The sequence below is a fragment of the Daphnia magna genome, linkage group LG9 (assembly GCF_020631705.1).
Source record: "Daphnia magna isolate NIES linkage group LG9, ASM2063170v1.1, whole genome shotgun sequence".
In the NCBI taxonomy this organism is placed as follows: Eukaryota; Metazoa; Arthropoda; class Branchiopoda; order Diplostraca; family Daphniidae; genus Daphnia; species Daphnia magna.
Genome location: NC_059190.1, coordinates 8,139,210 through 8,166,260, shown reverse-complemented (window position 1 = coordinate 8,166,260; position 27,051 = coordinate 8,139,210). Strand labels below are relative to the sequence as shown.

At 40.7% G+C, this 27,051-nt stretch overlaps 3 protein-coding genes, 21 non-coding genes and 1 pseudogene across 24 annotated transcripts; 6 read left to right on the top strand and 19 right to left on the bottom strand.

The window, feature by feature from the left end:
* Positions 1-359: 359 nt before the first annotated feature.
* Positions 360-1,504, bottom strand: LOC123475671 (annotated as a pseudogene).
* Positions 1,505-2,190: 686 nt separating this feature from the next.
* Positions 2,191-3,214, bottom strand: LOC123475670. The gene is given in 2 exon segments (XM_045178671.1): positions 2,191-2,292; positions 2,294-3,214. Coding segments are annotated over 2 exon segments (1,023 nt in total).
* A 491-nt stretch (positions 3,215-3,705) lies between these two features.
* LOC116919314 lies at positions 3,706-4,751 on the bottom strand. Its single transcript, XM_045178670.1, has 3 exons — positions 4,620-4,751; positions 4,028-4,571; positions 3,706-3,962 (listed from the first exon to the last, which is right to left on the bottom strand). The coding sequence occupies exons 1-3, from the start codon at positions 4,749-4,751 to the stop codon at positions 3,706-3,708; spliced, it is 933 nt and encodes a 310-aa protein (XP_045034605.1).
* A 483-nt stretch (positions 4,752-5,234) lies between these two features.
* Positions 5,235-5,307, bottom strand: Trnak-uuu. The gene has a single exon. It is a non-coding gene; the product is annotated as a tRNA-Lys (tRNA).
* A 1,553-nt stretch (positions 5,308-6,860) lies between these two features.
* Trnas-gcu lies at positions 6,861-6,942 on the bottom strand. The gene has a single exon. It is a non-coding gene; the product is annotated as a tRNA-Ser (tRNA).
* Positions 6,943-8,692: 1,750 nt separating this feature from the next.
* Trnas-gcu lies at positions 8,693-8,774 on the bottom strand. The gene has a single exon. It is a non-coding gene; the product is annotated as a tRNA-Ser (tRNA).
* A 1,351-nt stretch (positions 8,775-10,125) lies between these two features.
* Trnam-cau lies at positions 10,126-10,198 on the top strand. Its single transcript has one exon. It is a non-coding gene; the product is annotated as a tRNA-Met (tRNA).
* Positions 10,199-10,528: 330 nt separating this feature from the next.
* Trnas-gcu lies at positions 10,529-10,610 on the bottom strand. The gene has a single exon. It is a non-coding gene; the product is annotated as a tRNA-Ser (tRNA).
* Positions 10,611-11,955: 1,345 nt separating this feature from the next.
* Positions 11,956-12,028, top strand: Trnam-cau. The gene has a single exon. It is a non-coding gene; the product is annotated as a tRNA-Met (tRNA).
* A 109-nt stretch (positions 12,029-12,137) lies between these two features.
* On the bottom strand, positions 12,138-12,209 carry Trnaq-cug. Its single transcript has one exon. It is a non-coding gene; the product is annotated as a tRNA-Gln (tRNA).
* A 353-nt stretch (positions 12,210-12,562) lies between these two features.
* Trnak-uuu lies at positions 12,563-12,635 on the bottom strand. The gene has a single exon. It is a non-coding gene; the product is annotated as a tRNA-Lys (tRNA).
* Positions 12,636-13,786: 1,151 nt separating this feature from the next.
* Positions 13,787-13,859, top strand: Trnam-cau. Its single transcript has one exon. It is a non-coding gene; the product is annotated as a tRNA-Met (tRNA).
* Positions 13,860-13,968: 109 nt separating this feature from the next.
* Trnaq-cug lies at positions 13,969-14,040 on the bottom strand. The gene has a single exon. It is a non-coding gene; the product is annotated as a tRNA-Gln (tRNA).
* Positions 14,041-14,189: 149 nt separating this feature from the next.
* Trnas-gcu lies at positions 14,190-14,271 on the bottom strand. The gene has a single exon. It is a non-coding gene; the product is annotated as a tRNA-Ser (tRNA).
* Positions 14,272-16,018: 1,747 nt separating this feature from the next.
* Trnas-gcu lies at positions 16,019-16,100 on the bottom strand. The gene has a single exon. It is a non-coding gene; the product is annotated as a tRNA-Ser (tRNA).
* Positions 16,101-16,222: 122 nt separating this feature from the next.
* Trnak-uuu lies at positions 16,223-16,295 on the bottom strand. The gene has a single exon. It is a non-coding gene; the product is annotated as a tRNA-Lys (tRNA).
* A 4,258-nt stretch (positions 16,296-20,553) lies between these two features.
* On the bottom strand, positions 20,554-21,828 carry LOC116934385. The gene has a single exon (XM_032941926.2). It carries the CDS (start codon positions 21,826-21,828, stop codon positions 20,554-20,556), a length of 1,275 nt encoding a protein of 424 aa, XP_032797817.2.
* Positions 21,829-23,155: 1,327 nt separating this feature from the next.
* Trnam-cau lies at positions 23,156-23,228 on the top strand. The gene has a single exon. It is a non-coding gene; the product is annotated as a tRNA-Met (tRNA).
* Positions 23,229-23,338: 110 nt separating this feature from the next.
* Positions 23,339-23,410, bottom strand: Trnaq-cug. The gene has a single exon. It is a non-coding gene; the product is annotated as a tRNA-Gln (tRNA).
* A 149-nt stretch (positions 23,411-23,559) lies between these two features.
* Positions 23,560-23,641, bottom strand: Trnas-gcu. The gene has a single exon. It is a non-coding gene; the product is annotated as a tRNA-Ser (tRNA).
* Positions 23,642-23,763: 122 nt separating this feature from the next.
* On the bottom strand, positions 23,764-23,836 carry Trnak-uuu. The gene has a single exon. It is a non-coding gene; the product is annotated as a tRNA-Lys (tRNA).
* A 1,154-nt stretch (positions 23,837-24,990) lies between these two features.
* On the top strand, positions 24,991-25,063 carry Trnam-cau. Its single transcript has one exon. It is a non-coding gene; the product is annotated as a tRNA-Met (tRNA).
* A 331-nt stretch (positions 25,064-25,394) lies between these two features.
* Trnas-gcu lies at positions 25,395-25,476 on the bottom strand. The gene has a single exon. It is a non-coding gene; the product is annotated as a tRNA-Ser (tRNA).
* Positions 25,477-25,598: 122 nt separating this feature from the next.
* On the bottom strand, positions 25,599-25,671 carry Trnak-uuu. Its single transcript has one exon. It is a non-coding gene; the product is annotated as a tRNA-Lys (tRNA).
* A 1,155-nt stretch (positions 25,672-26,826) lies between these two features.
* Trnam-cau lies at positions 26,827-26,899 on the top strand. Its single transcript has one exon. It is a non-coding gene; the product is annotated as a tRNA-Met (tRNA).
* Positions 26,900-27,051: the final 152 nt, after the last annotated feature.

Sequence of the window (27,051 nt, the reverse complement as noted above, 5' to 3'; positions counted from 1 at the left end):
TTTTTTTTTGTAAAATCCTCTTTTATTATCAGTTAATTTTCATGGCACTCTAACATTTATCAAAACAAAAGAAAACAAAGATACAAATAATTATTTTCCTTTGATGCAGACGATTAAAGGGGAAGAAAAGCAAAAATTTGACAATGTAGGTCCCGTTAATTGGTCGACTAACAAAAACAAACAAATGCGAACAAATATTGAGGTAGATTAATACAAGAAAAACAAAAAACCAAAGGTAAACAAAAGCAATTGTCTAGCAGACACCAAAAAAACAAAAATAAACAAAGGATTTACAAATAGAGGCAGGGAAATATATACAAAAGCAATATAAAAGAACAAAACGGAACTAAAAGGGAAGACTAAATGGAAAGGAGTGGACTGGGAGGAAAAAGTGCTTTCCATAAGCTCTCTACTTCTTCTTGGCGAGGGATACGATGGGTATTTCTTGCTTTCCAGGTGATGAAGATGTATGCAGCCAGAAGAGTAAATGTTTGCCGGAGATTACCTATTGGCCCAAAATGGCCACGAATGAGATCTTCTTTGGAAGACTTGAAGCCCATTTGACGTATGGTTCCTTCCAACCAGCTCCAAACGATGTGGCGTTCAGGACATTGGAATGTCAGATGCTCATCGGTTTCTGGGTGCTGATGGCAGATTGGACATGTTGCATCTTTGGAAGGATCTAACCGATGGCATCTGGTCCTGGTAGGGAGAAGTCGGTGGTTGAAAAGGAACATGGTTTCTCTGATGTTGCTTGGCAGGGCTGCAGTCTCCTTCCAGATACGTGGCCAATCCAGGTTAGGCCTTAGGATCTCCAGCTTCCCCAAAGTGGTCACCTCCAGGATCCAATGGTTGTATGTTTTCCTGTGCACCATTGGACTCCCCTGCACCAGGATCGAAGAGGCAAATAGTTGTTTTATTTGGTGCAGGGGTTCCTGAAGGTAAGTGGGCCTCTTCATAACTGCAACGGGTACGGTGTTGTTCTTGTAGAGAGGTAGTACGGTTCGAAGAGGAAAGGACATCCAATAACGAAGTAGAGAGCTTTCTGGACTATTGGGGCCTGTCAGGACTTTATACATAGGACACAAGAAAAGGGAACGGTAAAAAGATGTGTGTTGACCATTCCCAGTCCCCCTTGACTAACAGGACGATAAACTACAGTTTTGTTCGGCCTTTCAACTTTTCCAATCCATAGAAATTTCATGATAGCCTTTAAAATCTGGTCAGCCATATTTTGTTTACATGGTAATACTTGTGCAATAAACACAGTTCCGGAGAGAGCCTTCGACTTCAGGAAAATAACCCTCTGGTATAGATTGAAACGTCGACAGGCATTCTCTCGCAGAATACCATTTAGAGAGCCGAATGCATCATTCCAAACCCTATCAGCTGTCTCAACTATGGAGTGAGAGAATTTAATTCCTAATAGGGACAATGTTTGTGCCGACACAAGCCACTCAAGAGGCCAAGTCATCCTAGAGCTCCAAGTCCCGAGTCCCAGGGCTTTTGTTTTCTCCTTATTCATCCTTGCCTTTGTCCACTGGCAGAACAAGTCAAGGACCTGTCCTGCCCTGGTAAAATCTTCGTCACAAGAAATGAAAATGGTGACGTCATCAACGAAGGCTCTGACAGTGAGTTTTTCATTAAACAATGATATGCCCTGGAGAACTCGAGATAAACGCAACAGTAACGGCTCAATGTATAGAATAAAGAGATGGACAGATAGGGGGCATCCCTGGCGAATTGATTGAATATCAGAAAGCACCCCAGCCACCTCCGATCCCTTGAGAATTGACATTCCTGTTACAGAATACATAGTCTGTAGCCAACGGATGAAGGTGGTGGGATAGCCCATGACATCCAGAATCCTCCAGAGGACTTCCCTGTTAACCAGGTCGTAGGCCTTTTCAAAGTCAACTCCAACAATGGCAGCGCCCATACCCCGAATCGCAAAGTTGGAAGAGTCATGGCATCCCCGGTCATCAACGAATTGAATGACATCTCTATAAAGCATTAAATTGTCAAAAATCAATCTACCAGGTACCCCACCTTTTTGATGAGGCCCTATGGTAGATGACAGTGTCTGCCTCAATCGTCTCGCTAAAACAGATGCCATGACTTTGTAGTCACAATTCAGAAGAGAAATTGGCCGAAAATTAGAAATTCCACAGAGCCCTGAAGACTTGGGAATTAGCCTGATCGCCGCTTGGCCCTGCGATGACGTAAGAGTTTCCCTTGCAAGAATATGATTGAACATATCCAAGAAATGGGGTGCGATCACGTCCCAAAATTCTACGTAAAACTCGTAAGGAATGCCATCGGTGCCAGGAGACTTGTTTGATTTCATCGCCATCAGAGCAGCTTTAATCTCAAGGAGGGAAATTGGTGCAGTCAGGTTTGGGGTTGGCTTAAAGCAATCTCTTACTCCCTCAAGAAAATCAGTACCTGCCAGTATGTCAGGAGAAGGTTGATTTTTGAAAATTTTACTGAAATGTGAAATAATCTCTCCTGAAATGTCCTCTTTGGTCGATAAGCATGTGCCATTAGAGGCAATGATTTTATCAATACGACATTTTCGGTAGTTAACTCTAGCTCTATTTACATGAAAAATATTGGCTTCCTCCACCTCTTGGCCTTCAAAGCAGCGGGAACGAATCCCATACCCTTTAAGTGTGCTCTCCTCCCAAGACTTTGAGAATTTCCTCAACTGGTGAAAGGCAACCCAATCAAAGGTATCTGCTTCGGCCATCTCCTGAATGCAGGACTGGTAGAAAAATTTCGTTTCCCTAATCATTCTAGCTCTTTGTTTAGAATAATCTACCGAAATGCGTTTGATACCTGGTTTCAGTACACTCTCCCACCAATTTGCGACATTACTTTCCCTAAGAGGATGATTGGCAGATTCATGAATAAAATTTTTTACATAGTTTTGATAGCCTTCTTCTGACAGTATGGAAGTATTTAATTTCCACAAACCAGCAGGGGATCTAGTACGATGTGGGAGATCGAGATTGCAGGTAAAAGTTGATTGTACCGATTGATGATCACTAACCGACAAAGATTGCAAATAAATATTTACAAAATTCTCTGCAAAAGATCGGCTAGCATATATCCTATCAAGTCGAGAAGAACCGGAGGGATGGTAAAAGGTGTGCCCCGGTTCACTTTTATTTAGCTTTTTCCAGATATCTACCAGATCAAGACCAGTAACCATCTCTTTCAAAGCATAGCTGATAATATTACTTTGGGAAGAGAAGGAGTCGGAGCATGCCTTATCTTGGATGTCGTCTACGCAGTTAAAATCGCCCATCAACACGAAGGGCAGTCGAGTAGTTATTGTGTAAGCAGGGACGGTTTGACGAAGAAAGTTGTTTCTCTCGGTTTTTACGTGACTACCTGACGGAGCATAGATATTAATGAACGTGAAACATTTCACGTCAATAGATATAAGCCTTCCGTCGGGTTCTAGAAGTAATCGAGAATAGTCCAGACCATGTCTAATGAGAATGGCTGTTCCATTTTTGTTGGGACCGACATTTGCCAACAAACGGTAGCGACTTTCAATAATTGGACAAGAATGAAATGCTACCTCTTGAAGTCCCACGATATCTAGGTTACCGTCCCTGCAGAAGTTAAAAAGAATTTGACGTCGCTCGACTGACCTAATCCCTCCAATGTTGATAGATGCGATTTTTAGCTTTGCAGTCATTTAAATGGTTTCTTGGGTTGAGAAGTGGACAAGGTTGGTCTAGAATTCTGGGGTGTCAATGTTGGTTTGAAACGTTTGCTTTGTGGTACAGTGGGAACTTTCAGGTGGTCACTTGTTTTGTCAGTTTCCATGGACTCAACTTCCCCCAAATTGGGTTCCACTGGTTCCATGGAAATTGTCATAGGTTCTGAGTCATCAGGTTGTGTTTCAGGGATTATCATTTGAGCGGGCGGAGTCTGTCGTGGTGGGTCGTCTGTGGATTTAACGGGTTGTTCGGTGGGAGAAATTTCTAAAATGGGAGTCCCCCTGAGAGTGAACTTTGTAATCCACACTCAAGAAGGGCCTTAGAAACCATGGGGTCTACATCTAAGGGTAGAGTGACGGGTTTTTCCGGGACTGTCTCTGTCTTTTTAGTCATTTTATTACTGGGCTTTTGGACAATGATAGGTTCCTTATTACGTCTCAAAGTTGGGCAGTTGTAGCTAAAATGGGTTTCGTCGTCACACAGTCTGCAAGTAGGTTTTTGTCCCTCATACTTTACCATGGCACGATAGCTGCCAATAGTAATGTATGAGGGAATATTCTTAGTCAACGTCATTCGTACTATCATCCAAGTGGCAAGGACAGGGTATAAAACGTCATCCTCTGCCACCCGATAGCGTTCCCAACGAGCATCAATTATGGTTCCAAATTCCTTCAGACGTGTCTTTACTACTCCCAAGTCTAGATTCTGTGGAATCCCTGCAATTCTGACAAATTTCTCCGGAATATTACTGTCCCTGATGACTACATTAACTTCTTTCCCTTCCAATTCCGTCCTGACGATACCACTGTGTTGGGACAAAAAATTTGAGGTGTATGCCTCTGTCGTAAACGTAATTCTAGCGACCTGATTTCTCGTATCTAGCACAGCAACTAGGCCTAAGAGATCCTGTGGCTCAACCTTAAAACTACGCACGAACCCATGTACCGCACGCATACTCAATCTCGGGAATTGAACCCCAAAATCGACATCTACACTATTGAGCCACTTGGCAGCCATTGTCCCCTAGACAATGTAAACAAACTGCCAAGGGGGAAGGGGGGCCCCCACACAAGTAAACAAAACACCGAAAAGGATAAATTTGGGGAAAACAAGAGAAAAACAAGAAAACTATACAAAATAAACACTCTAGAACATGAAAATAACAACAAAAAAATAATGAAAATCAGCAATAAACTCACAAATTGATGGGGAAACAGGAGAACACAAAAAACACGTCTGCATCCAAGTACTAACGGGACCAGACGGCATCGAAATTGACCTCTAGTTTGAGTTTCCCGACAAAGATGGGATTCGAACCCACGCGTGCAATTCACAATGGATTAGCAGTCCATCACCTTAACCACTCGGTCACCTCGTCTGATTACTTCCACCACGTTGAGGTCTTGAGCCCTAATGCGTTAGCGGATGATTTCAATAACATACAAATTTAACGAAAACACCGATAATGAGATTTCGCTGGAAAGAAAACTCTTCAAATAGCGCCCGATGAGGGACTTGAACCCTCGACCTCAGGATTAAAAGTCCCGCGCTCTACCAACTGAGCTAACCGGGCTACGTAATACATGCCTATGTTATTCAATAAATTAACACCCCGTAGTTTCTTTGATCATGCGACGACAAATTATGAAACCCACATATTTTCAAATAAGTCTTACATTACCTTGATCCAAAATCACGGTATCCATGTCTCGAAAAATGAAGAAGCCCACAAATTTTCAAATTTTTTTATCTTGGTCGAAAATAAGGGTGTCCATGTCACGCAAAATGAGGAAACCTTCAAACAAACAAAAAACAAAAAATCTTACATTGCTTTGATTCAAAATAACGGTCATCGTAGCAAACCAGCAAAGATGAAAACAGCGTTTGCTTCTCGGCTCACGGTCACATTGCTGTTTTCCGTCTGCTATTGTGACATTCTGGATACGCCATCTACCGGTAGAATGTCAAGTGCGCTAGTGGCTTGGTTTCTGAGTCCTTCACAAGATGGCCTAACACGGCAGAACACCACCTACCTAACAGGTTTCGTTCAGGGAAAACGCACAGAGTTTAAGCCGTGTTAACAAAATAATTGGACATCAAATACTGAAAGCATATTATTCATTTATTTGTTTCACATGAACTATGGGAGTTTCTACTCTTGGTACAGATCAGAAGATTTTAGTTGCGCGTGCTGACAAATTAAGTTGTTTATTCATTAAGGTAGTAAAAAGTTCACGGTATCATAGGATTGTTTGTCGGCTGGTGGAAGAAACATTAAACATATTTCATTTGTCAGTTTGTTTAAATTAAATAAATCCTCTTTTCAAAAAAATTGTTTTTAATTTTTTCTTGGTTTTTTTTCGAAATGCTATAATTTTTTCCGTCTTTTAAAATCGTCTGTCACCAATAAGTTTTCATTTTGCGAGAAAATATGGAAAACGGAAAACTTGAGAAAAAGTCGGGTTGGGGGAAAGGTAACAATTCAGAGGTTAGCCTTTCCCCGACTTTTTCTCAATTTCTCCGTTTTCCAAATTTTGCTCGCAGCAAAAATACTGAAATCATGGCAACCGTCTCGTTTTTGCAGTCAAAACAAACAAAAAAAAGTTGCATGCTTTTTTTGTTTGTATTTTGCAATTAAAAACTATGCCATCTAGCGCTCATTAGGAATTTTTATTTTTTGGGCTACTGGGGGGTGCCTCTTTTTTGTGGAGGATACTGTACATGCCTCGATAGCGCAGTAGGCAGCGCGCGAGTCTCATAATCTCGAGGTCGTGAGTTCGAACCTAACTCGGGGCAGTATTAAGTAAACTAACTAAATTTTTTCCACTAACAGTCAATCTCTGTAAGAGCTGGTTGGTTTCTAAATGCTGCATGTAAAACAAGAAATACCACGGTACTATAATAAAGGTTCTACCGAGATTTGAAATCAGATTGTCAGAGTCAGAGTCTGAAGTGCTAACCATTACACCATAGAACCACTGCTGACGAATGATCAAACATCATAGAATTACTTATAACAAATGGGGCTTTCTTAATTGAATGCATCAATCAATGTTTTCTCAAGCATGTACACTTGACTATGACAAACATCTTTGGCATCGAAATTGACCTCTAGTTTGAGTTTCCCGACGAAGATGGGATTCGAACCCACGCGTGCAATGCACAATGGATTAGCAGTCCATCACCTTAACCACTCGGTCACCTCGTCTGATTACTTCCACCACGTTGAGGTCTTGAGCCCTAATGCGTTAGCGGATGATTTCAATAACATACAAATTTAACGAAAACACCGATAATGAGATTTCGCTGGAAACAAAACTCTTCAGATAGCGCCCGATGAGGGACTTGAACCCTCGACCTCAGTATTAAAAGTCCCGCGCTCTACCAACTGAGCTAACCGGGCTACGTAATACATGCCTATGTTATTCAATACATTAACACCCCGTAGTTTCTTTGATCATGCGACGACAAATTATGAAACCCACATATTTTCAAATAAGTCTTACATTACCTTGATCCAAAATCACGGTATCCATGTCTCGAAAAATGAAGAAGCCCACAAATTTTCAAATTTTTTTATCTTGGTCGAAAATAAGGGTGTCCATGTCACGCAAAATGAGGAAACCTTCAAACAAACAAAAAACAAAAAATCTTACATTGCTTTGATTCAAAATAACGGTCATCGTAGCAAACCAGCAAAGATGAAAACAGCGTTTGCTTCTCGGCTCACGGTCACATTGCTGTTTTCCGTCTGCTATTGTGACATTCTGGATACGCCATCTACCGGTAGAATGTCAAGTGCGCTAGTGGCTTGGTTTCTGAGTCCTTCACAAGATGGCCTAACACGGCAGAACACCACCTACCTAACAGGTTTCGTTCAGGGAAAACGCACAGAGTTTAAGCCGTGTTAACAAAATAATTGGACATCAAATACTGAAAGCATATTATTCATTTATTTGTTTCACATGAACTATGGGAGTTTCTACTCTTGGTACAGATCAGAAGATTTTAGTTGCGCGTGCTGACAAATTAAGTTGTTTATTCATTAAGGTAGTAAAAAGTTCACGGTATCATAGGATTGTTTGTCGGCTGGTGGAAGAAACATTAAACATATTTCATTTGTCAGTTTGTTTAAATTAAATAAATCCTCTTTTCAAAAAAAATTGTTTTTAATTTTTTCTTGGTTTTTTTTCGAAATGCTATAATTTTTTCCGTCTTTTAAAATCGTCTGTCACCAATAAGTTTTCATTTTGCGAGAAAATATGGAAAACGGAAAACTTGAGAAAAAAGTCGGGTTGGGGGAAAGGTAACAATTCAGAGGTTAGCCTTTCCCCGACTTTTTCTCAATTTCTCCGTTTTCCAAATTTTGCTCGCAGCAAAAATACTGAAATCATGGCAACCGTCTCGTTTTTGCAGTCAAAACAAACAAAAAAAAGTTGCATGCTTTTTTTGTTTGTATTTTGCAATTAAAAACTATGCCATCTAGCGCTCATTAGGAATTTTTATTTTTTGGGCTACTGGGGGGTGCCTCTTTTTTGTGGAGGATACTGTACATGCCTCGATAGCGCAGTAGGCAGCGCGCGAGTCTCATAATCTCGAGGTCGTGAGTTCGAACCTAACTCGGGGCAGTATTAAGTAAACTAACTAAATTTTTTCCACTAACAGTCAATCTCTGTAAGAGCTGGTTGGTTTCTAAATGCTGCATGTAAAACAAGAAATACCACGGTACTATAATAAAGGTTCTACCGAGATTTGAAATCAGATTGTCAGAGTCAGAGTCTGAAGTGCTAACCATTACACCATAGAACCACTGCTGACGAATGATCAAACATCATAGAATTACTTATAACAAATGGGGCTTTCTTAATTGAATGCATCAATCAATGTTTTCTCAAGCATGTACACTTGACTATGACAAACATCTTTGGCATCGAAATTGACCTCTAGTTTGAGTTTCCCGACGAAGATGGGATTCGAACCCACGCGTGCAATGCACAATGGATTAGCAGTCCATCACCTTAACCACTCGGTCACCTCGTCTGATTACTTCCACCACGTTGAGGTCTTGAGCCCTAATGCGTTAGCGGATGATTTCAATAACATACAAATTTAACGAAAACACCGATAATGAGATTTCGCTGGAAACAAAACTCTTCAGATAGCGCCCGATGAGGGACTTGAACCCTCGACCTCAGTATTAAAAGTCCCGCGCTCTACCAACTGAGCTAACCGGGCTACGTAATACATGCCTATGTTATTCAATACATTAACACCCCGTAGTTTCTTTGATCATGCGACGACAAATTATGAAACCCACATATTTTCAAATAAGTCTTACATTACCTTGATCCAAAATCACGGTATCCATGTCTCGAAAAATGAAGAAGCCCACAAATTTTCAAATTTTTTTATCTTGGTCGAAAATAAGGGTGTCCATGTCACGCAAAATGAGGAAACCTTCAAACAAACAAAAAACAAAAAATCTTACATTGCTTTGATTCAAAATAACGGTCATCGTAGCAAACCAGCAAAGATGAAAACAGCGTTTGCTTCTCGGCTCACGGTCACATTGCTGTTTTCCGTCTGCTATTGTGACATTCTGGATACGCCATCTACCGGTAGAATGTCAAGTGCGCTAGTGGCTTGGTTTCTGAGTCCTTCACAAGATGGCCTAACACGGCAGAACACCACCTACCTAACAGGTTTCGTTCAGGGAAAACGCACAGAGTTTAAGCCGTGTTAACAAAATAATTGGACATCAAATACTGAAAGCATATTATTCATTTATTTGTTTCACATGAACTATGGGAGTTTCTACTCTTGGTACAGATCAGAAGATTTTAGTTGCGCGTGCTGACAAATTAAGTTGTTTATTCATTTAGGTAGTAAAAAGTTCACGGTATCATAGGATTGTTTGTCGGCTGGTGGAAGAAACATTAAACATATTTCATTTGTCAGTTTGTTTAAATTAAATAAATCCTCTTTTCAAAAAAAATTGTTTTTAATTTTTTCTTGGTTTTTTTTTCGAAATGCTATAATTTTTTCCGTCTTTTAAAATCGTCTGTCACCAATAAGTTTTCATTTTGCGAGAAAATATGGAAAACGGAAAACTTGAGAAAAAAGTCGGGTTGGGGGAAAGGTAACAATTCAGAGGTTAGCCTTTCCCCGACTTTTTTCTCAATTTCTCCGTTTTCCAAATTTTGCTCGCAGCAAAAATACTGAAATCATGGCAACCGTCTCGTTTTTGCAGTCAAAACAAACAAAAAAAAAGTTGCATGCTTTTTTTGTTTGTATTTTGCAATTAAAAACTATGCCATCTAGCGCTCATTAGGAATTTTTATTTTTTGGGCTACTGGGGGGGTGCCTCTTTTTTGTGGAGGATATTGTACATGCCTCGATAGCGCAGTAGGCAGCGCGCGAGTCTCATAATCTCGAGGTCGTGAGTTCGAACCTCACTCGGGGCAGTATTAAGTAAACTAACTAAATTTTTTCCACTAACAGTCAATCTCTGTAAGAGCTGGTTGGTTTCTAAATGCTGCATGTAAAACAAGAAATACCACGGTACTATAATAAAGGTTCTACCGAGATTTGAAATCAGATTGTCAGAGTCAGAGTCTGAAGTGCTAACCATTACACCATAGAACCACTGCTGACGAATGATCAAACATCATAGAATTACTTATAACAAATGGGGCTTTCTTAATTGAATGCATCAATCAATGTTTTCTCAAGCATGTACACTTGACTATGACAAACATCTTTGGCATCGAAATTGACCTCTAGTTTGAGTTTCCCGACGAAGATGGGATTCGAACCCACGCGTGCAATGCACAATGGATTAGCAGTCCATCACCTTAACCACTCGGTCACCTCGTCTGATTACTTCCACCACGTTGAGGTCTTGAGCCCTAATGCGTTAGCGGATGATTTCAATAACATACAAATTTAACGAAAACACCGATAATGAGATTTCGCTGGAAAGAAAACTCTTCAAATAGCGCCCGATGAGGGACTTGAACCCTCGACCTCAGTATTAAAAGTCCCGCGCTCTACCAACTGAGCTAACCGAGCTACGTAATAGATGCCTATGTTATTCAATACATTAACACCCCGTAGTTTCTTTGATCATGCGACGACAAATTATGAAACCCACATATTTTCAAATAAGTCTTACATTACCTTGATCCAAAATCACGGTATCCATGTCTCGAAAAATGAAGAAGCCCACAAATTTTCAAATTTTTTTTATCTTGGTCGAAAATAAGGGTGTCCATGTCACGCAAAATGAGGAAACCTTCAAACAAACAAAAAACAAAAAATCTTACATTGCTTTGATTCAAAATAACGGTCATCGTAGCAAACCAGCAAAGATGAAAACAGCGTTTGCTTCTCGGCTCACGGTCACATTGCTGTTTTCCGTCTGCTATTGTGACATTCTGGATACGCCATCTACCGGTAGAATGTCAAGTGCGCTAGTGGCTTGGTTTCTGAGTCCTTCACAAGATGGCCTAACACGGCAGAACACCACCTACCTAACAGGTTTCGTTCAGGGAAAACGCACAGAGTTTAAGCCGTGTTAACAAAATAATTGGACATCAAATACTGAAAGCATATTATTCATTTATTTGTTTCACATGAACTATGGGAGTTTCTACTCTTGGTACAGATCAGAAGATTTTAGTTGCGCGTGCTGACAAATTAAGTTGTTTATTCATTTAGGTAGTAAAAAGTTCACGGTATCATAGGATTGTTTGTCGGCTGGTGGAAGAAAAATTAAACATATTTCATTTGTCAGTTTGTTTAAATTAAATAAATCCTCTTTTCAAAAAAAATTGTTTTTAATTTTTTCTTGGTTTTTTTCGAAATGCTATAATTTTTTCCGTCTTTTAAAATCGTCTGTCACCAATAAGTTTTCATTTTGCGAGAAAATATGGAAAACGGAAAACTTGAGAAAAAAGTCGGGTTGGGGGAAAGGTAACAATTCAGAGGTTAGCCTTTCCCCGACTTTTTCTCAATTTCTCCGTTTTCCAAATTTTGCTCGCAGCAAAAATATTGAAATCATGGCAACCGTCTCGTTTTTGCAGTCAAAACAAACAAAAAAAAGTTGCATGCTTTTTTTGTTTGTATTTTGCAATTAAAAACTATGCCATCTAGCGCTCATTAGGAATTTTTATTTTTGGGCTACTGGGGGGTGCCTCTTTTTGTGGAGGATACTGTACATGCCTCGATAGCGCAGTAGGCAGCGCGCGAGTCTCATAATCTCGAGGTCGTGAGTTCGAACCTCACTCGGGGCAGTATTAAGTAAACTAACTAAATTTTTTCCACTAACAGTCAATCTCTGTAAGAGCTGGTTGGTTTCTAAATGCTGCATGTAAAACAAGAAATACCACGGTACTATAATAAAGGTTCTACCGAGATTTGAACTCAGATTGTCAGAGTCAGAGTCTGAAGTGCTAACCATTACACCATAGAACCACTGCTAACGAATGATCAAACATCATAGAATTACTTATAACAAATGGGGCTTTCTTAATTGAATGCATCAATCAATGTTTTCTCAAGCATGTACACTTGACTATGACAAACATCTTTGGCATCGAAATTGACCTCTAGTTTGAGTTTCCCGACGAAGATGGGATTCGAACCCACGCGTGCAATGCACAACTGATTAGCAGTCCATCACCTTAACCACTCGGTCACCTCGTCTGATTACTTCCACCACGTTGAGGTCTTGAGCCCTAATGCGTTAGCGGATGATTTCAATAACATACAAATTTAACGAAAACACCGATAATGAGATTTCGCTGGAAAGAAAAATCTTCAAATAGCGCCCGATGAGGGACTTGAACCCTCGACCTCAGGATTAAAAGTCCCGCGCTCTACCAACTGAGCTAACCGGGCTACGTAATACATGCCTATGTTATTCAATACATTAACACCCCGTAGTTTCTTTGATCATGCGACGACAAATTATGAAACCCACATATTTTCAAATAAGTCTTACATTACCTTGATCCAAAATCACGGTATCCATGTCTTGAAAAATGAAGAAGCCCACAAATTTTCAAATTTTTTTATCTTGGTCGAAAATAAGTGTGTCCATGTCACGCAAAATGAGGAAACCTTCAAACAAACAAAAAAAAAAAAATCTTACATTGCTTTGATTCAAAATAACGGTCATCGTAGCAAACCAGCAAAGATGAAAACAGCGTTTGCTTCTCGGCTCACGGTCACATTGCTGTTTTCCGTCTGCTATTGTGACATTCTGGATACGCCATCTACCGGTAGAATGTCAAGTGCGCTAGTGGCTTGGTTTCTGAGTCCTTCACAAGATGGCCTAACACGGCAGAACACCACCTACCTAACAGGTTTCGTTCAGGGAAAACGCACAGAGTTTAAGCCGTGTTAACAAAATAATTGGACATCAAATACTGAAAGCATATTATTCATTTATTTGTTTCACATGAACTATGGGAGTTTCTACTCTTGGTACAGATCAGAAGATTTTAGTTGCGCGTGCTGACAAATTAAGTTGTTTATTCATTTAGGTAGTAAAAAGTTCACGGTATCATAGGATTGTTTGTCGGCTGGTGGAAGAAAAATTAAACATATTTCATTTGTCAGTTTGTTTAAATTAAATAAATCCTCTTTTCAAAAAAAATTTTTTTAATTTTTTCTTGGTTTTTTTTTCGAAATGCTATAATTTTTTCCGTCTTTTAAAATCGTCTGTCACCAATAAGTTTTCATTTTGCGAGAAAATATGGAAAACGGAAAACTTGAGAAAAAAGTCGGGTTGGGGGAAAGGTAACAATTCAGAGGTTAGCCTTTCCCCGACTTTTTCTCAATTTCTCCGTTTTCCAAATTTTGCTCGCAGCAAAAATACTGAAATCATGGCAACCGTCTCGTTTTTGCAGTCAAAACAAACAAAAAAAAGTTGCATGCTTTTTTTGTTTGTATTTTGCAATTAAAAACTATGCCATCTAGCGCTCATTAGGAATTTTTATTTTTTGGGCTACTGGGGGGTGCCTCTTTTTGTGGAGGATACTGTACTTGCCTCGATAGCGCAGTAGGCAGCGCGCGAGTCTCATAATCTCGAGGTCGTGAGTTCGAACCTCACTCGGGGCAGTATTAAGTAAACTAACTAAATTTTTTCCACTAACAGTCAATCTCTGTAAGAGCTGGTTGATTTCTAAATGCTGCATGTAAAACAAGAAATACCACGGTACTATAATAAAGGTTCTACCGAGATTTGAACTCAGATTGTCAGAGTCAGAGTCTGAAGTGCTAACCATTACACCATAGAACCACTGCTAACGAATGATCAAACATCATAGAATTACTTATAACAAATGGGGCTTTCTTAATTGAATGCATCAATCAATGTTTTCTCAAGCATGTACACTTGACTATGACAAACATCTTTGGCATCGAAATTGACCTCTAGTTTGAGTTTCCCGACGAAGATGGGATTCGAACCCACGCGTGCAATGCACAATGGATTAGCAGTCCATCACCTTAACCACTCGGTCACCTCGTCTGTTTACTTCCACCACGTTGAGGTCTTGAGCCCTAATGCGTTAGCGGATGATTTCAATAACATACAAATTTAACGAAAACACCGATAATGAGATTTCGCTGGAAAGAAAACTCTTCAAATAGCGCCCGATGAAGGACTTGAACCCTCGACCTCAGGATTAAAAGTCCCGCGCTCTACCAACTGAGCTAACCGTGCTACGTAATACATGCCTATGTTATTCAATACATTAACACCCCGTAGTTTCTTTGATCATGCGACGACAAATTATGAAACCCACATATTTTCAAATAAGTCTTACATTACCTTGATCCAAAATCACGGTATCCATGTCTCGAAAAATGAAGAAGCCCACAAATTTTCAAATTTTTTTATCTTGGTCGAAAATAAGGGTGTCCATGTCACGCAAAATGAGGAAACCTTCAAACAAACAAAAAACAAAAAATCTTACATTGCTTTGATTCAAAATAACGGTCATCGTAGCAAACCAGCAAAGATGAAAACAGCGTTTGCTTCTCGGCTCACGGTCACATTGCTGTTTTCCGTCTGCTATTGTGACATTCTGGATACGCCATCTACCGGTAGAATGTCAAGTGCGCTAGTGGCTTGGTTTCTGAGTCCTTCACAAGATGGCCTAACACGGCAGAACACCACCTACCTAACAGGTTTCGTTCAGGGAAAACGCACAGAGTTTAAGCCGTGTTAACAAAATAATTGGACATCAAATACTGAAAGCATATTATTCATTTATTTGTTTCACATGAACTATGGGAGTTTCTACTCTTGGTACAGATCAGAAGATTTTAGTTGCGCGTGCTGACAAATTAAGTTGTTTATTCATTTAGGTAGTAAAGAGTTCACGGTATCATAGGATTGTTTGTCGGCTGGTGGAAGAAAAATTAAACATATTTCATTTGTCAGTTTGTTTAAATTAAATAAATCCTCTTTTCAAAAAAAATTTTTTTAATTTTTTCTTGGTTTTTTTCGAAATGCTATAATTTTTTCCGTCTTTTAAAATCGTCTGTCACCAATAAGTTTTCATTTTGCGAGAAAATATGGAAAACAGAAAACTTGAGAAAAAAGTCGGGTTGGGGGAAAGGTAACAATTCAGAGGTTAGCCTTTCCCCGACTTTTTCTCAATTTCTCCGTTTTCCAAATTTTGCTCGCAGCAAAAATACTGAAATCATGGCAACCGTCTCGTTTTTGCAGTCAAAACAAACAAAAAAAAGTTGCATGCTTTTTTTGTTTGTATTTTGCAATTAAAAACTATGCCATCTAGCGCTCATTAGGAATTTTTATTTTTGGGCTACTGGGGGGTTGCCTCTTTTTGTGGAGGATACTGTACATGCCTCGATAGCGCAGTAGGCAGCACGCGAGTCTCATAATCTCGAGGTCGTGAGTTCGAACCTCACTCGGGGCAGTATTAAGTAAACTAACTAAATTTTTTCCACTAACAGTCAATCTCTGTAAGAGCTGGTTGGTTTCTAAATGCTGCATGTAAAACAAGAAATACCACGGTACTATAATAAAGGTTCTACCGAGATTTAAACTCAGATTGTCAGAGTCAGAGTCTGAAGTGCTAACCATTACACCATAGAACCACTGCTAACGAATGATCAAACATCATAGAATTACTTATAACAAATGGGGCTTTCTTAATTGAATGCATCAATCAATGTTTTCTCAAGCATGTACACTTGACTTTGACAAACATCTTTGGCATCGAAATTGACCTCTAGTTTGAGTTTCCCGACGAAGATGGGATTCGAACCCACGCGTGCAATGCACAATGGATTAGCAGTCCATCACCTTAACCACTCGGTCACCTCGTCTGTTTACTTCCACCACGTTGAGGTCTTGAGCCCTAATGCGTTAGCGGATGATTTCAATAACATACAAATTTAACGAAAACACCGATAATGAGATTTCGCTGGAAAGAAAACTCTTCAAATAGCGCCCGATGAGGGACTTGAACCCTCGACCTCAGGATTAAAAGTCCCGCGCTCTACCAACTGAGCTAACCGGGCTACGTAATGCATGCCTATGTTATTCAATACATTAACACCCCGTAGTTTCTTTGATCATGCGACGACAAATTATGAAACCCACATATTTTCAAATAAGTCTTACATTACCTTGATCCAAAATCACGGTATCCATGTCTCGAAAAATGAAGAAGCCCACAAATTTTCAAATTTTTTTTATCTTGGTCGAAAATAAGGGTGTCCATGTCACGCAAAATGAGGAAACCTTCAAACAAACAAAAAACAAAAAATCTTACATTGCTTTGATTCAAAATAACGGTCATCGTAGCAAACCAGCAAAGATTTTTTTTTTTTTTGTTGAATAGGTGCTTTCTGCAGACGGGGCCGATGTCTCGGGTGTCTGAGAAAATCTGGGCCTGATGCCCAATATCACCACCAGGGTTTGTAACGGGTCTGTTGTGGAGTAGACGATGTTTGGTGCGTCGTCATGCTTCAACGTTTGTTTAGATGATCAGTTGCAGTTTGGATTTCCAGAGGAATGAGACTAGAACGTCACGGATTTGGAGTTGTTTACTTTTGTCCAGTGACATGTTCAAGCCTATGAGAGTGTTGACATCCCAGGTAAGTTTATTTTCCATGAAGAATTGTTTGATTGGTGCATGGAGATTATAATAGAGTTTGCATGTTGTAAGGACGTGCTTTGTGTCTTCCAGTTCAAGGCATCCATGTCGGCATAGTGGAGAGACATCCATGTCTAGCTTGCTGAGGAAATAGTTGAGCTTATTGTGGCCCGATCTGAGTCGATGGAGGGTAATAGAGATATTTCTGATGGGATGGTGATGCCACTCGAGGACACCCAATCTGTCCCTTGAGTTGAGACAGGTTTTACCAGAGTGTTTCAGCTCGGTGAGTGTCTCTGCTAACCATTTTCTCTTGTATTTTTCAATTAATTCAGATGCCGTCAGGGTGTTGTTGATTTTGTTGGTGCGTGGGATGTCGGCTAGGTTACTTGCCAACCTGTCAGCATCTTCATTGCCAGGAATGCCAATGTGGATGGGGATCCATGTAAGGTGAGTGTAAGTTCCTGCATTTTTTAGGCAATGTAGGAGATTCCATATGTCATGTATAATAGGGTTGTGTGAGTGAGTTGTGGCTGATTCGATAGCCATCAAGGCTGACTGTGAATTAGTAAAGATTTGTACTTGCGTGGGTCCAGGGTCTAGGTGGTAGCAGGTTTCAAGGGCTTTGAATATACCATGTAGCTCAGCAGTTAGGATGTTAGACCCAGGCGTGAGATACCAGGCACCTTGTTCTTTAATTTCGGGAAAGGTGTAGGCGCATGATGTGGAGAGCGATGAGACGGAGCCATCTGTGTAGCCTTTAATGGTTGTGTGTGGTAGATGTTTTAAGGCGTGGCTCATCTTTGCACGGGCTTCACTTTGATTGACTTGTGCAAACTTCTTTGACATTGGGAAATAGGACGTCTTATGAGGAGCAGAAGACCATGGCGGAGGAATTTTTCTTTGGGCGAAGTAGTCGGGGAGCGTTTTGAAGAGATTAGGATCAAGAGCAGCTAACTCGCTGAGCATTGGAGAAATGTTTGGAATGCTTCTGGGGGGCCATTCCTTGGGGTTCTTGATGTGGTGATAGGCCGGCTGATATGTTGAATTGGTTGGGTTTTTGCTCAGTTTTATTAGGTAGCGTGCTTTGAGCCATTGGCATCTTTTTTTGAACGATTCAAGTCCTAAATCTGCATATATGATGTCCACTGGTGTGGATTTGAAAGCCCCCAGGATCATCCTGAGGATTCCGCGGCAGACTATGTCGATTTTTGCAATGTTTGTTGAGCTCGTTCCTCCATAGGCAATAGCGCCGTAGTCCACTTTGCTGCGTACGATACTTTTGAAAAGTGTCGTTAGTGTGTGGATGTTAGGCCCGAATTTTTGATTGGTGAGAAGGATGAAGATGTTCCTTTTTTGGAGGCAGCTGGATACTACTGTATCAACGTGGGCAGACCAAGTTAATTTTTGGTCGAAAGTGAGGCCAAGGAACTTATTCTTTATAACGTTAGGAATGCGGTTGCCATGAATAAACAGCAAGGGGCCGGGCGGAGACTTGCGGGCGCGTGACATGGTTAGTAGGGCAGATTTGTCAGCTTGAAATTCTAGTCCCCATTTGCCACCCCATCTGTACAGCTTGTCTAAATAGGGTTGTAGGAGATCTTCCACGTCGACTGCGTTTTTGGTACTGGCGTAGACTAGTACATCATCTGCATACTGAAGAGTGTAGGCGCCAGATGGGGGGGGAGGCAGGTCTCTCATCATGACGTTGAACAGGAGAGGGCTGAGGACTGCTCCTTGAGGCACTCCTCTGGTGACTGGTTGTGTTTCTGATAGGTGATCACCTATTCTTATCCGAGCGGTTCTTCCGGTAAGGAAGGATTGAATCCATTTTAGTATACGGCCGTTGATGCCGAGACATGCTAATTTGTAGAGGACGCCATCGTGTTGGGTGCGGTCAAACGCTTTCTTTATGTCGAGAAATATGGCAGTTGTAGGACGACCACTACTAAATCCGATTTTGACGTGGTTTTCTAGGGCCACGATGTGATCCATGGTACTCCTGCCAGGGCGGAAGCCTGCTTGAGTTGGTTGGAGCAGGTGATTCGATTCTAGGTACCAGCTAAGTCTATTTTTGATAACCCGTTCCATTACCTTACCAAGGCAGGAAGTAAGGGAAATAGGACGGTATGAGGAAGGGCTTTTTGGCGATTTGTTGGGTTTTGGTATGGGTATAATGACCGACTCTTTCCATTCGAGTGGGACTTCTCCGTGGTCTAGTAGAGTATTGAACATGCGGCGCATATGTTCCCGGTTTTTTTTGTTGATGTTTGTGATCATTTTGTTGTGCGTAAGGTCTAGGCCTGTGGCATTGCTTTTTAGATGTCTGAGACTTTCTTCGATTTCATTTAGGGTGATGGGAGAATTGAGGGGGTTAGGCTGATTGCAGGTAATGGCTTTGTAAATTTGTTCTTCCAAGTATTTGTTTTTTGCGGGTTGGGTGTCTGATCTGTCAAAGAAGGTGTCCAGAAAGATTGTTGCCTTTTCATTAGGGCAGGTGATGGGTTCGCCCGCTTTGGACAGGAGATGGTTGTTGGTAGCCGAAGGATGGGTAGCCCCGCTACTCATAGCTTTCGTGAATGACCAGAGGGTTTTGCAGCTTTTTTTCGAGTCTAGATTCGATATAAATTTTTCCCAGGATTTCCTTTTTTCTAGAAGGATGGTTTTCCTTTTGATTGCTTCAGTCCTACGCCAAGCCATTTTTTTTTCTTCTGAGAACGGATCGGATCTCCAACATGAAAGTGCTTTTCGTGTGGCTTTCACCGCAGCCTTACAGGACTCGTTCCACCAAGGTTTGGTGGGTTCTGATGTGGTTTGGTGAGATGGTTGGGTCATTTTAAAATAGGTGTGGCTAGCCCCGATCATAGCCTCCTTGAATTGATGGTAGATAAGTAGGGGAAGTTGACAGTTAGCAAATTTTTCAGAGGCAAGTGTTTTGTTGATTTCTGCGTTCCATTTATGCCAATTAGACTCTTCAAATTTCCATCTAGCTGGACCAGTGGTGGGTTGTTTTAGTGAAATTTTGGTTTCGACGACTACAGGTATATGGTCACTGCCTAGAAAGGGCCCTAGAGTGACTACCGAGTCGTTTGCTATAGCGGTTGAGGCGATAGTGATGTCTAGTGTTGAAGTGCGACCAGTGGATGGGCTGATGTAAGTAGCTAGTTGTGGTGGCGTGATAAGTGAGATAGTTGGGATTTCAAGGAGCGTACTGTACAGGGATTTTCCGCTTTTGTTGGGTCTTTGGTTTGAGCCCCATAATTCATGGTGCCCATTGAGGTCACCCCCGATAATAATGTTGTTTTTGGAGGAGCTGAGCTGTATCAGTTCTTCTTTTGTGCAGTTCCCTTTGGGGCAGTAGATGGAGAAGATGTCAATGCTACCGTATTTGGTATTGTGGATAGTGATACCAATGGCTTCTGTGTTAGGTGTGTTTTTTGAGGCAATCTCGGTGTAGGGAATGGCGCGGTGGACAAGGATGGCTACTCCGCCCCCTGGTCTGTCAGTGCGGTTTTTTTTAATTATGTGATAAGTGCGAAATTTAACAGAAAATTTATTGTTCCACAGCGTTTCGCAGAGTAACACCACGGACGGTTTGTTTAAACTTAAAAAATTGCGAAATTCTTCTAAGCGGGACTTTGTTAGGCCCCGCGCGTTCCATTGGATGAGTTTTAGTTCCATTATTTGTTTTTACTTGTTGGCCGGTTGTCTTTGTTGCTTGAGGCTTCTTGGCGTGGGGCAGGTGTAGACATATAGTCCCTCCTAGCGTGTATCTGCGATTGTGAGCTTGTGTTTTTTGGTGAGCTGTGATTAGAGTTGCTAGATTCAGAGTCCGAGATAGACAGGTTATCTGAGTCCGTTTTAGGGGCTGGGAGGCGGGCAAGAAGAAGCCGTTCTAGTTGATCAAATCTGTTGGCGAATTTATCTTCGAAGGTGTCTATTCTTTTGTTGGCCTTCGAGGCCTCTGTGGCCACATGATCTATTTTTGTTTGAAGTGTGCGTATAGTTGAGTTTTGGAGCTCATTGAGTTGATCTTTTAATTGATTAATGGTTTGTTTTAGGGTTTCTATTGCAGAGGAAGTTGGCTGGTGAGCGGTGGTAGCTGTGTTCCTATTGACGGCCGCGCTGTAAGTTAGACTGATTTTAGTCCTCGCATCTGAAACGGACACGTCATTATCTGTTGCGTATTTTATTAAGGCGATCATCTCGATGTAGGCTGGACACTCCTTAGAGTCAGAGGGATGATCATCGCTATGGCAGTTTACGCATTTCTGTGTACAGGGCTCCGAGGTGTTGTGATACTGCCCGCAAGTCTTACAATTTTGGTCTTTACTATTGCAGTGGTTCCTGGTATGTCCTAATTTCCAGCACTTGACGCATTTGAAGGGACTTGGGTAGTACGTATGGAGCTTGAAGCTCAGTGCTACTAGCGTGACTCTAGTTGGGAGCGGTCCTTTGAACGTGAGGGCTACTGTTTCGGATGGCACCCTTGCGTCGTTAGATGTTTTAGTGAATCTTTCTACTTTTGTGACTCCTTGGGGGCCAAGGAGATCAAGCAAGTCAGCTTCAGATTCGGAAACGGGGACTCTGTGGATGATGCCTTTCCGTCCGGTCATAGAGTTAGGGAGGGCCGCTGTAAGAGTGCGATTGGCTATCTTGGAGATCTTTAAGAGCGCTTCTCGTTGCCCTATGTCTACTGGGTACACGAAGAGGTCCCCTCCTCGTGGACAGTCAGAACGTCTGGGGTTGCCTACTAACTTTACGATTTCGTTGGTGAAAGCTTTTAGCTCTGCCATATCCATTTGGCGAAAGTTTGCTTTCCCGTCTGTCAGCTTGAGGATTACAGGTGGGAGGTTGATCGGGGTATTTTTACCGTGATGGTTCCCAATTGTCGGCCATTCTTCATCGCTGTAAGACGGGAGACTGCGTTTTGCAGGGGGGGGGTGATGGTACATCTTATCGCAGTCCGCGTGGTAATTCCGTGTGAGCAGGAGTAGGTTGCTTAACCGGGAACAGCTGGTGGGGTATAACCTAGGCTTGTGCAACCATTGTCCGTTGTTGGGGTGTGGGAGAGCAACTGTGCAAATATTTTTTTTTAATTTTTTTTTATTTTTCCTTTTCCACTGAACACTTTCTCTGTAGGATACGCCGACCCATAGGTAGGGGTTGGAGTATAGGAGCGGTACTGAACAAAATTTTTTTTTTTTTTTTTTTTTTTGTGTTTTTACTACTTTTCACTTTTCTACTTTTCACTTCACTGAAAACTTACTCCGTAGGATTCTCTGACCAATAGGCAGGAATTGGAGTATGGGAGCGGTACTGAACAAAGATATTTTTTTTTTGTCTCTTTTTACTAGGGCGCCAAATAGGAGAGACACGGACACAACCGAGTGGATCCAAGGATCAAGGCGAACTCTCAACCAGCAAAGATGAAAACAGCGTTTGCTTCTCGGCTCACGGTCACATTGCTGTTTTCCGTCTGCTATTGTGACATTCTGGATACGCCATCTACCGGTAGAATGTAAAGTGCGCTAGTGGCTTGGTTTCTGAGTCCTTCACAAGATGGCCTAACACGGCAGAACACCACCTACCTAACAGGTTTCGTTCAGGGAAAACGCACAGAGTTTAAGCCGTGTTAACAAAATAATTGGACATCAAATACTGAAAGCATATTATTCATTTATTTGTTTCACATGAACTATGGGAGTTTCTACTCTTGGTACAGATCAGAAGATTTTAGTTGCGCGTGCTGACAAATTAAGTTGTTTATTCATTTAGGTAGTAAAAAGTTCACGGTATCATAGGATTGTTTGTCGGCTGGTGGAAGAAAAATTAAACATATTTCATTTGTCAGTTTGTTTAAATTAAATAAATCCTCTTTTCAAAAAAAATTTTTTTAATTTTTTCTTGGTTTTTTTCGAAATGCTATAATTTTTTCCGTCTTTTAAAATCGTCTGTCACCAATAAGTTTTTCATTTTGCGAGAAAATATGGAAAACGGAAAACTTGAGAAAAAGTCGGGTTGGGGGAAAAGGTAACAATTCAGAGGTTAGCCTTTCCCCGACTTTTTCTCAATTTCTCCGTTTTCCAAATTTTGCTCGCAGCAAAAATACTGAAATCATGGCAACCGTCTCGTTTTTGCAGTCAAAACAAACAAAAAAAAAGTTGCATGCTTTTTTTGTTTGTATTTTGCAATTAAAAACTATGCCATCTAGCGCTCATTAGGAATTTTTATTTTTGGGCTACTGGGGGGTGCCTCTTTTTTGTGGAGGATACTGTACATGCCTCGATAGCGCAGTAGGCAGCGCGCGAGTCTCATAATCTCGAGGTCGTGAGTTCGAACCTCACTCGGGGCAGTATTAAGTAAACTATCTAAATTTTTTCCACTAACAGTCAATCTCTGTAAGAGCTGGTTGGTTTCTAAATGCTGCATGTAAAAACAAGAAATACCACGGTACTATAATAAAGGTTCTACCGAGATTTGAACTCAGATTGTCAGAGTCAGAGTCTGAAGTGCTAACCATTACACCATAGAACCACTGCTAACGAATGATCAAACATCATAGAATTACTTATAACAAATGGGGCTTTCTTAATTGAATGCTTCAATCAATGTTTTCTCAAGCATGTACACTTAACTATGACAAACATCTTTGGCATCGAAATTGACCTCTAGTTTGAGTTTCCCGACGAAGATGGGATTCGAACCCACGCGTGCAATGCACAATGGATTAGCAGTCCATCACCTTAACCACTCGGTCACCTCGTCTGTTTACTTCCACCACGTTGAGGTCTTGAGCCCTAATGCGTTAGCGGATGATTTCAATAACATACAAATTTAACGAAAACACCGATAATGAGATTTCGCTGGAAAGAAAACTCTTCAAATAGCGCCCGATGAGGGACTTGAACCCTCGACCTCAGGATTAAAAGTCCCGCGCTCTACCAACTGAGCTAACCGGGCTACGTAATGCATGCCTATGTTATTCAATACATTAACACCCCGTAGTTTCTTTGATCATGCGACGACAAATTATGAAACCCACATATTTTCAAATAAGTCTTACATTACCTTGATCCAAAATCACGGTATCCATGTCTCGAAAAATGAAGAAGCCCACAAATTTTCAAATTTTTTTATCTTGGTCGAAAATAAGGGTGTCCATGTCACGCAAAATGAGGAAACCTTCAAACAAACAAAAAACAAAAAATCTTACATTGCTTTGATTCAAAATAACGGTCATCGTAGCAAACCAGCAAAGATGAAAACAGCGTTTGCTTCTCGGCTCACGGTCACATTGCTGTTTTCCGTCTGCTATTGTGACATTCTGGATACGCCATCTACCGGTAGAATGTCAAGTGCGCAAGTGGCCTGGTTTCTGAGTCCTTCACAAGATGGCCTAACACGGCAGAACACCACCTACCTAACAGGTTTCGTTCAGGGAAAACGCACAGAGTTTAAGCCGTGTTGAAAAAATAATTGGACATCAAATACTGAAAGCATATTATTCATTTATTTGTTTCACATGAAATATGGGAGTTTCTACTCTTGGTACAGATCAGAAGATTTTAGTTGCGCGTGCTGACAAATTAAGTTGTTTATTCATTTAGGTAGTAAAAAGTTCACGGTATCATAGGATTGTTTGTCGGCTGGTGGAAGAAAAATTAAACATATTTCATTTGTCAGTTTGTTTAAATTAAATAAATCCTCTTTTCAAAAAAAATTTTTTTAATTTTTTCTTGGTTTTTTTTCGAAATGCTATAATTTTTTCCGTCTTTTAAAATCGTCTGTCACCAATAAGTTTTCATTTTGCGAGAAAATATGGAAAACGGAAAACTTGAGAAAAAAGTCGGGTTGGGGGAAAGGTAACAATTCAGAGGTTAGCCTTTCCCCGACTTTTTCTCAATTTCTCCGTTTTCCAAATTTTGCTCGCAGCAAAAAATACTGAAATCATGGCAACCGTCTCGTTTTTGCAGTCAAAACAAACAAAAAAAAAGTTGCATGCTTTTTTTGTTTGTATTTTGCAATTAAAAACTATGCCATCTAGCGCTCATTAGGAATTTTTATTTTTTGGGCTACTGGGGTATTGCCTCTTTTTTGTGGAGGATACTGTACATGCCTCGATAGCGCAGTAGGCAGCGCGCGAGTCTCATAATCTCGAGGTCGTGAGTTCGAACCTCACTCGGGGCAGTATTAAGTAAACTATCTAAATTTTTTCCACTAACAGTCAATCTCTGTAAGAGCTGGTTGGTTTCTAAATGCTGCATGTAAAAACAAGAAATACCACGGTACTATAATAAAGGTTCTACCGAGATTTGAACTCAGATTGTCAGAGTCAGAGTCTGAAGTGCTAACCATTACACCACAGAACCACTGCTAACGAATGATCAAACATCATAGAATTACTTATAACAAATGGGGCTTTCTTAATTGAATGCTTCAATCAATGTTTTCTCAAGCATGTACACTTAACTATGACAAACATCTTTGGCATCGAAATTGACCTCTAGTTTGAGTTTCCCGACGAAGATGGGATTCGAACCCACGCGTGCAATGCACAATGGATTAGCAGTCCATCACCTTAACCACTCGGTCACCTCGTCTGTTAACTTCCACCACGTTGAGGTCTTGAGCCCTAATGCGTTAGCGGATGATTTCAATAACATACAAATTTAACGAAAACACCGATAATGAGATTTCGCTGGAAAGAAAACTCTTCAAATAGCGCCCGATGAGGGACTTGAACCCTCGACCTCAGGATTAAAAGTCCCGCGCTCTACCAACTGAGCTAACCGGGCTACGTAATGCATGCCTATGTTATTCAATACATTAACACCCCGTAGTTTCTTTGATCATGCGACGACAAATTATGAAACCCACATATTTTCAAATAAGTCTTACATTACCTTGATCCAAAATCACGGTATCCATGTCTCGAAAAATGAAGAAGCCCACAAATTTTCAAATTTTTTTATCTTGGTCGAAAATAAGGGTGTCCATGTCACGCAAAATGAGGAAACCTTCAAACAAACAAAAAACAAAAAATCTTACATTGCTTTGATTCAAAATAACGGTCATCGTAGCAAACCAGCAAAGATGAAAACAGCGTTTGCTTCTCGGCTCACGGTCACATTGCTGTTTTCCGTCTGCTATTGTGACATTCTGGATACGCCATCTACCGGTAGAATGTCAAGTGCGCAAGTGGCTTGGTTTCTGAGTCCTTCACAAGATGGCCTAACACGGCAGAACACCACCTACCTAACAGGTTTCGTTCAGGGAAAACGCACAGAGTTTAAGCCGTGTTGAAAAAATAATTGGACATCAAATACTGAAAGCATATTATTCATTTATTTGTTTCACATGAACTATGGGAGTTTCTACTCTTGGTACAGATCAGAAGATTTTAGTTGCGCGTGCTGACAAATTAAGTTGTTTATTCATTTAGGTAGTAAAAAGTTCACGGTATCATAGGATTGTTTGTCGGCTGGTGGAAGAAAAATTAAACATATTTCATTTGTCAGTTTGTTTAAATTAAATAAATCCTCTTTTCAAAAAAAAATTTTTTTATTTTTTCTTGGTTTTTTTTCGAAATGCTATAATTTTTTCCGTCTTTTAAAATCGTCTGTCACCAATAAGTTTTCATTTTGCGAGAAAATATGGAAAACGGAAAACTTGAGAAAAAAGTCGGGTTGGGGGAAAGGTAACAATTCAGAGGTTAGCCTTTCCCCGACTTTTTTCTCAATTTCTCCGTTTTCCAAATTTTGCTCGCAGCAAAAAATACTGAAATCATGGCAACCGTCTCGTTTTTGCAGTCAAAACAAACAAAAAAAAAGTTGCATGCTTTTTTTGTTTGTATTTTGCAATTAAAAACTATGCCATCTAGCGCTCATTAGGAATTTTTATTTTTTGGGCTACTGGGGGGGTGCCTCTTTTTTGTGGAGGATACTGTACATGCCTCGATAGCGCAGTAGGCAGCGCGCGAGTCTCATAATCTCGAGGTCGTGAGTTCGAACCTCACTCGGGGCAGTATTAAGTAAACTAACTAAATTTTTTCCACTAACAGTCAATCTCTGTAAGAGCTGGTTGGTTTCTAAATGCTGCATGTAAAACAAGAAATACCACGGTACTATAATAAAGGTTCTACCGAGATTTTTTTTTATTAAAATTATCTTTTATTG

Coding starts and splice junctions, on each gene's coding strand:
- LOC116919314 (XM_045178670.1), bottom strand. CDS start 4,751: ATGGCTGCCAAGTGGCTCAATAGTGTAGATGTCGATTTTGGGGTTCAA. Junction 4,572..4,619: donor ATCTCTTAGGCCTAGTTGCT/GTGCTAGATACG, acceptor TTTACGACAGAG/GCATACACCTCAAATTTTTT. Junction 3,963..4,027: donor TCTTGAGTGTGGATTACAAA/GTTCACTCTCAG, acceptor TTAAATCCACAG/ACGACCCACCACGACAGACT.
- LOC116934385 (XM_032941926.2), bottom strand. CDS start 21,828: ATGTACCATCACCCCCCCCCTGCAAAACGCAGTCTCCCGTCTTACAGC.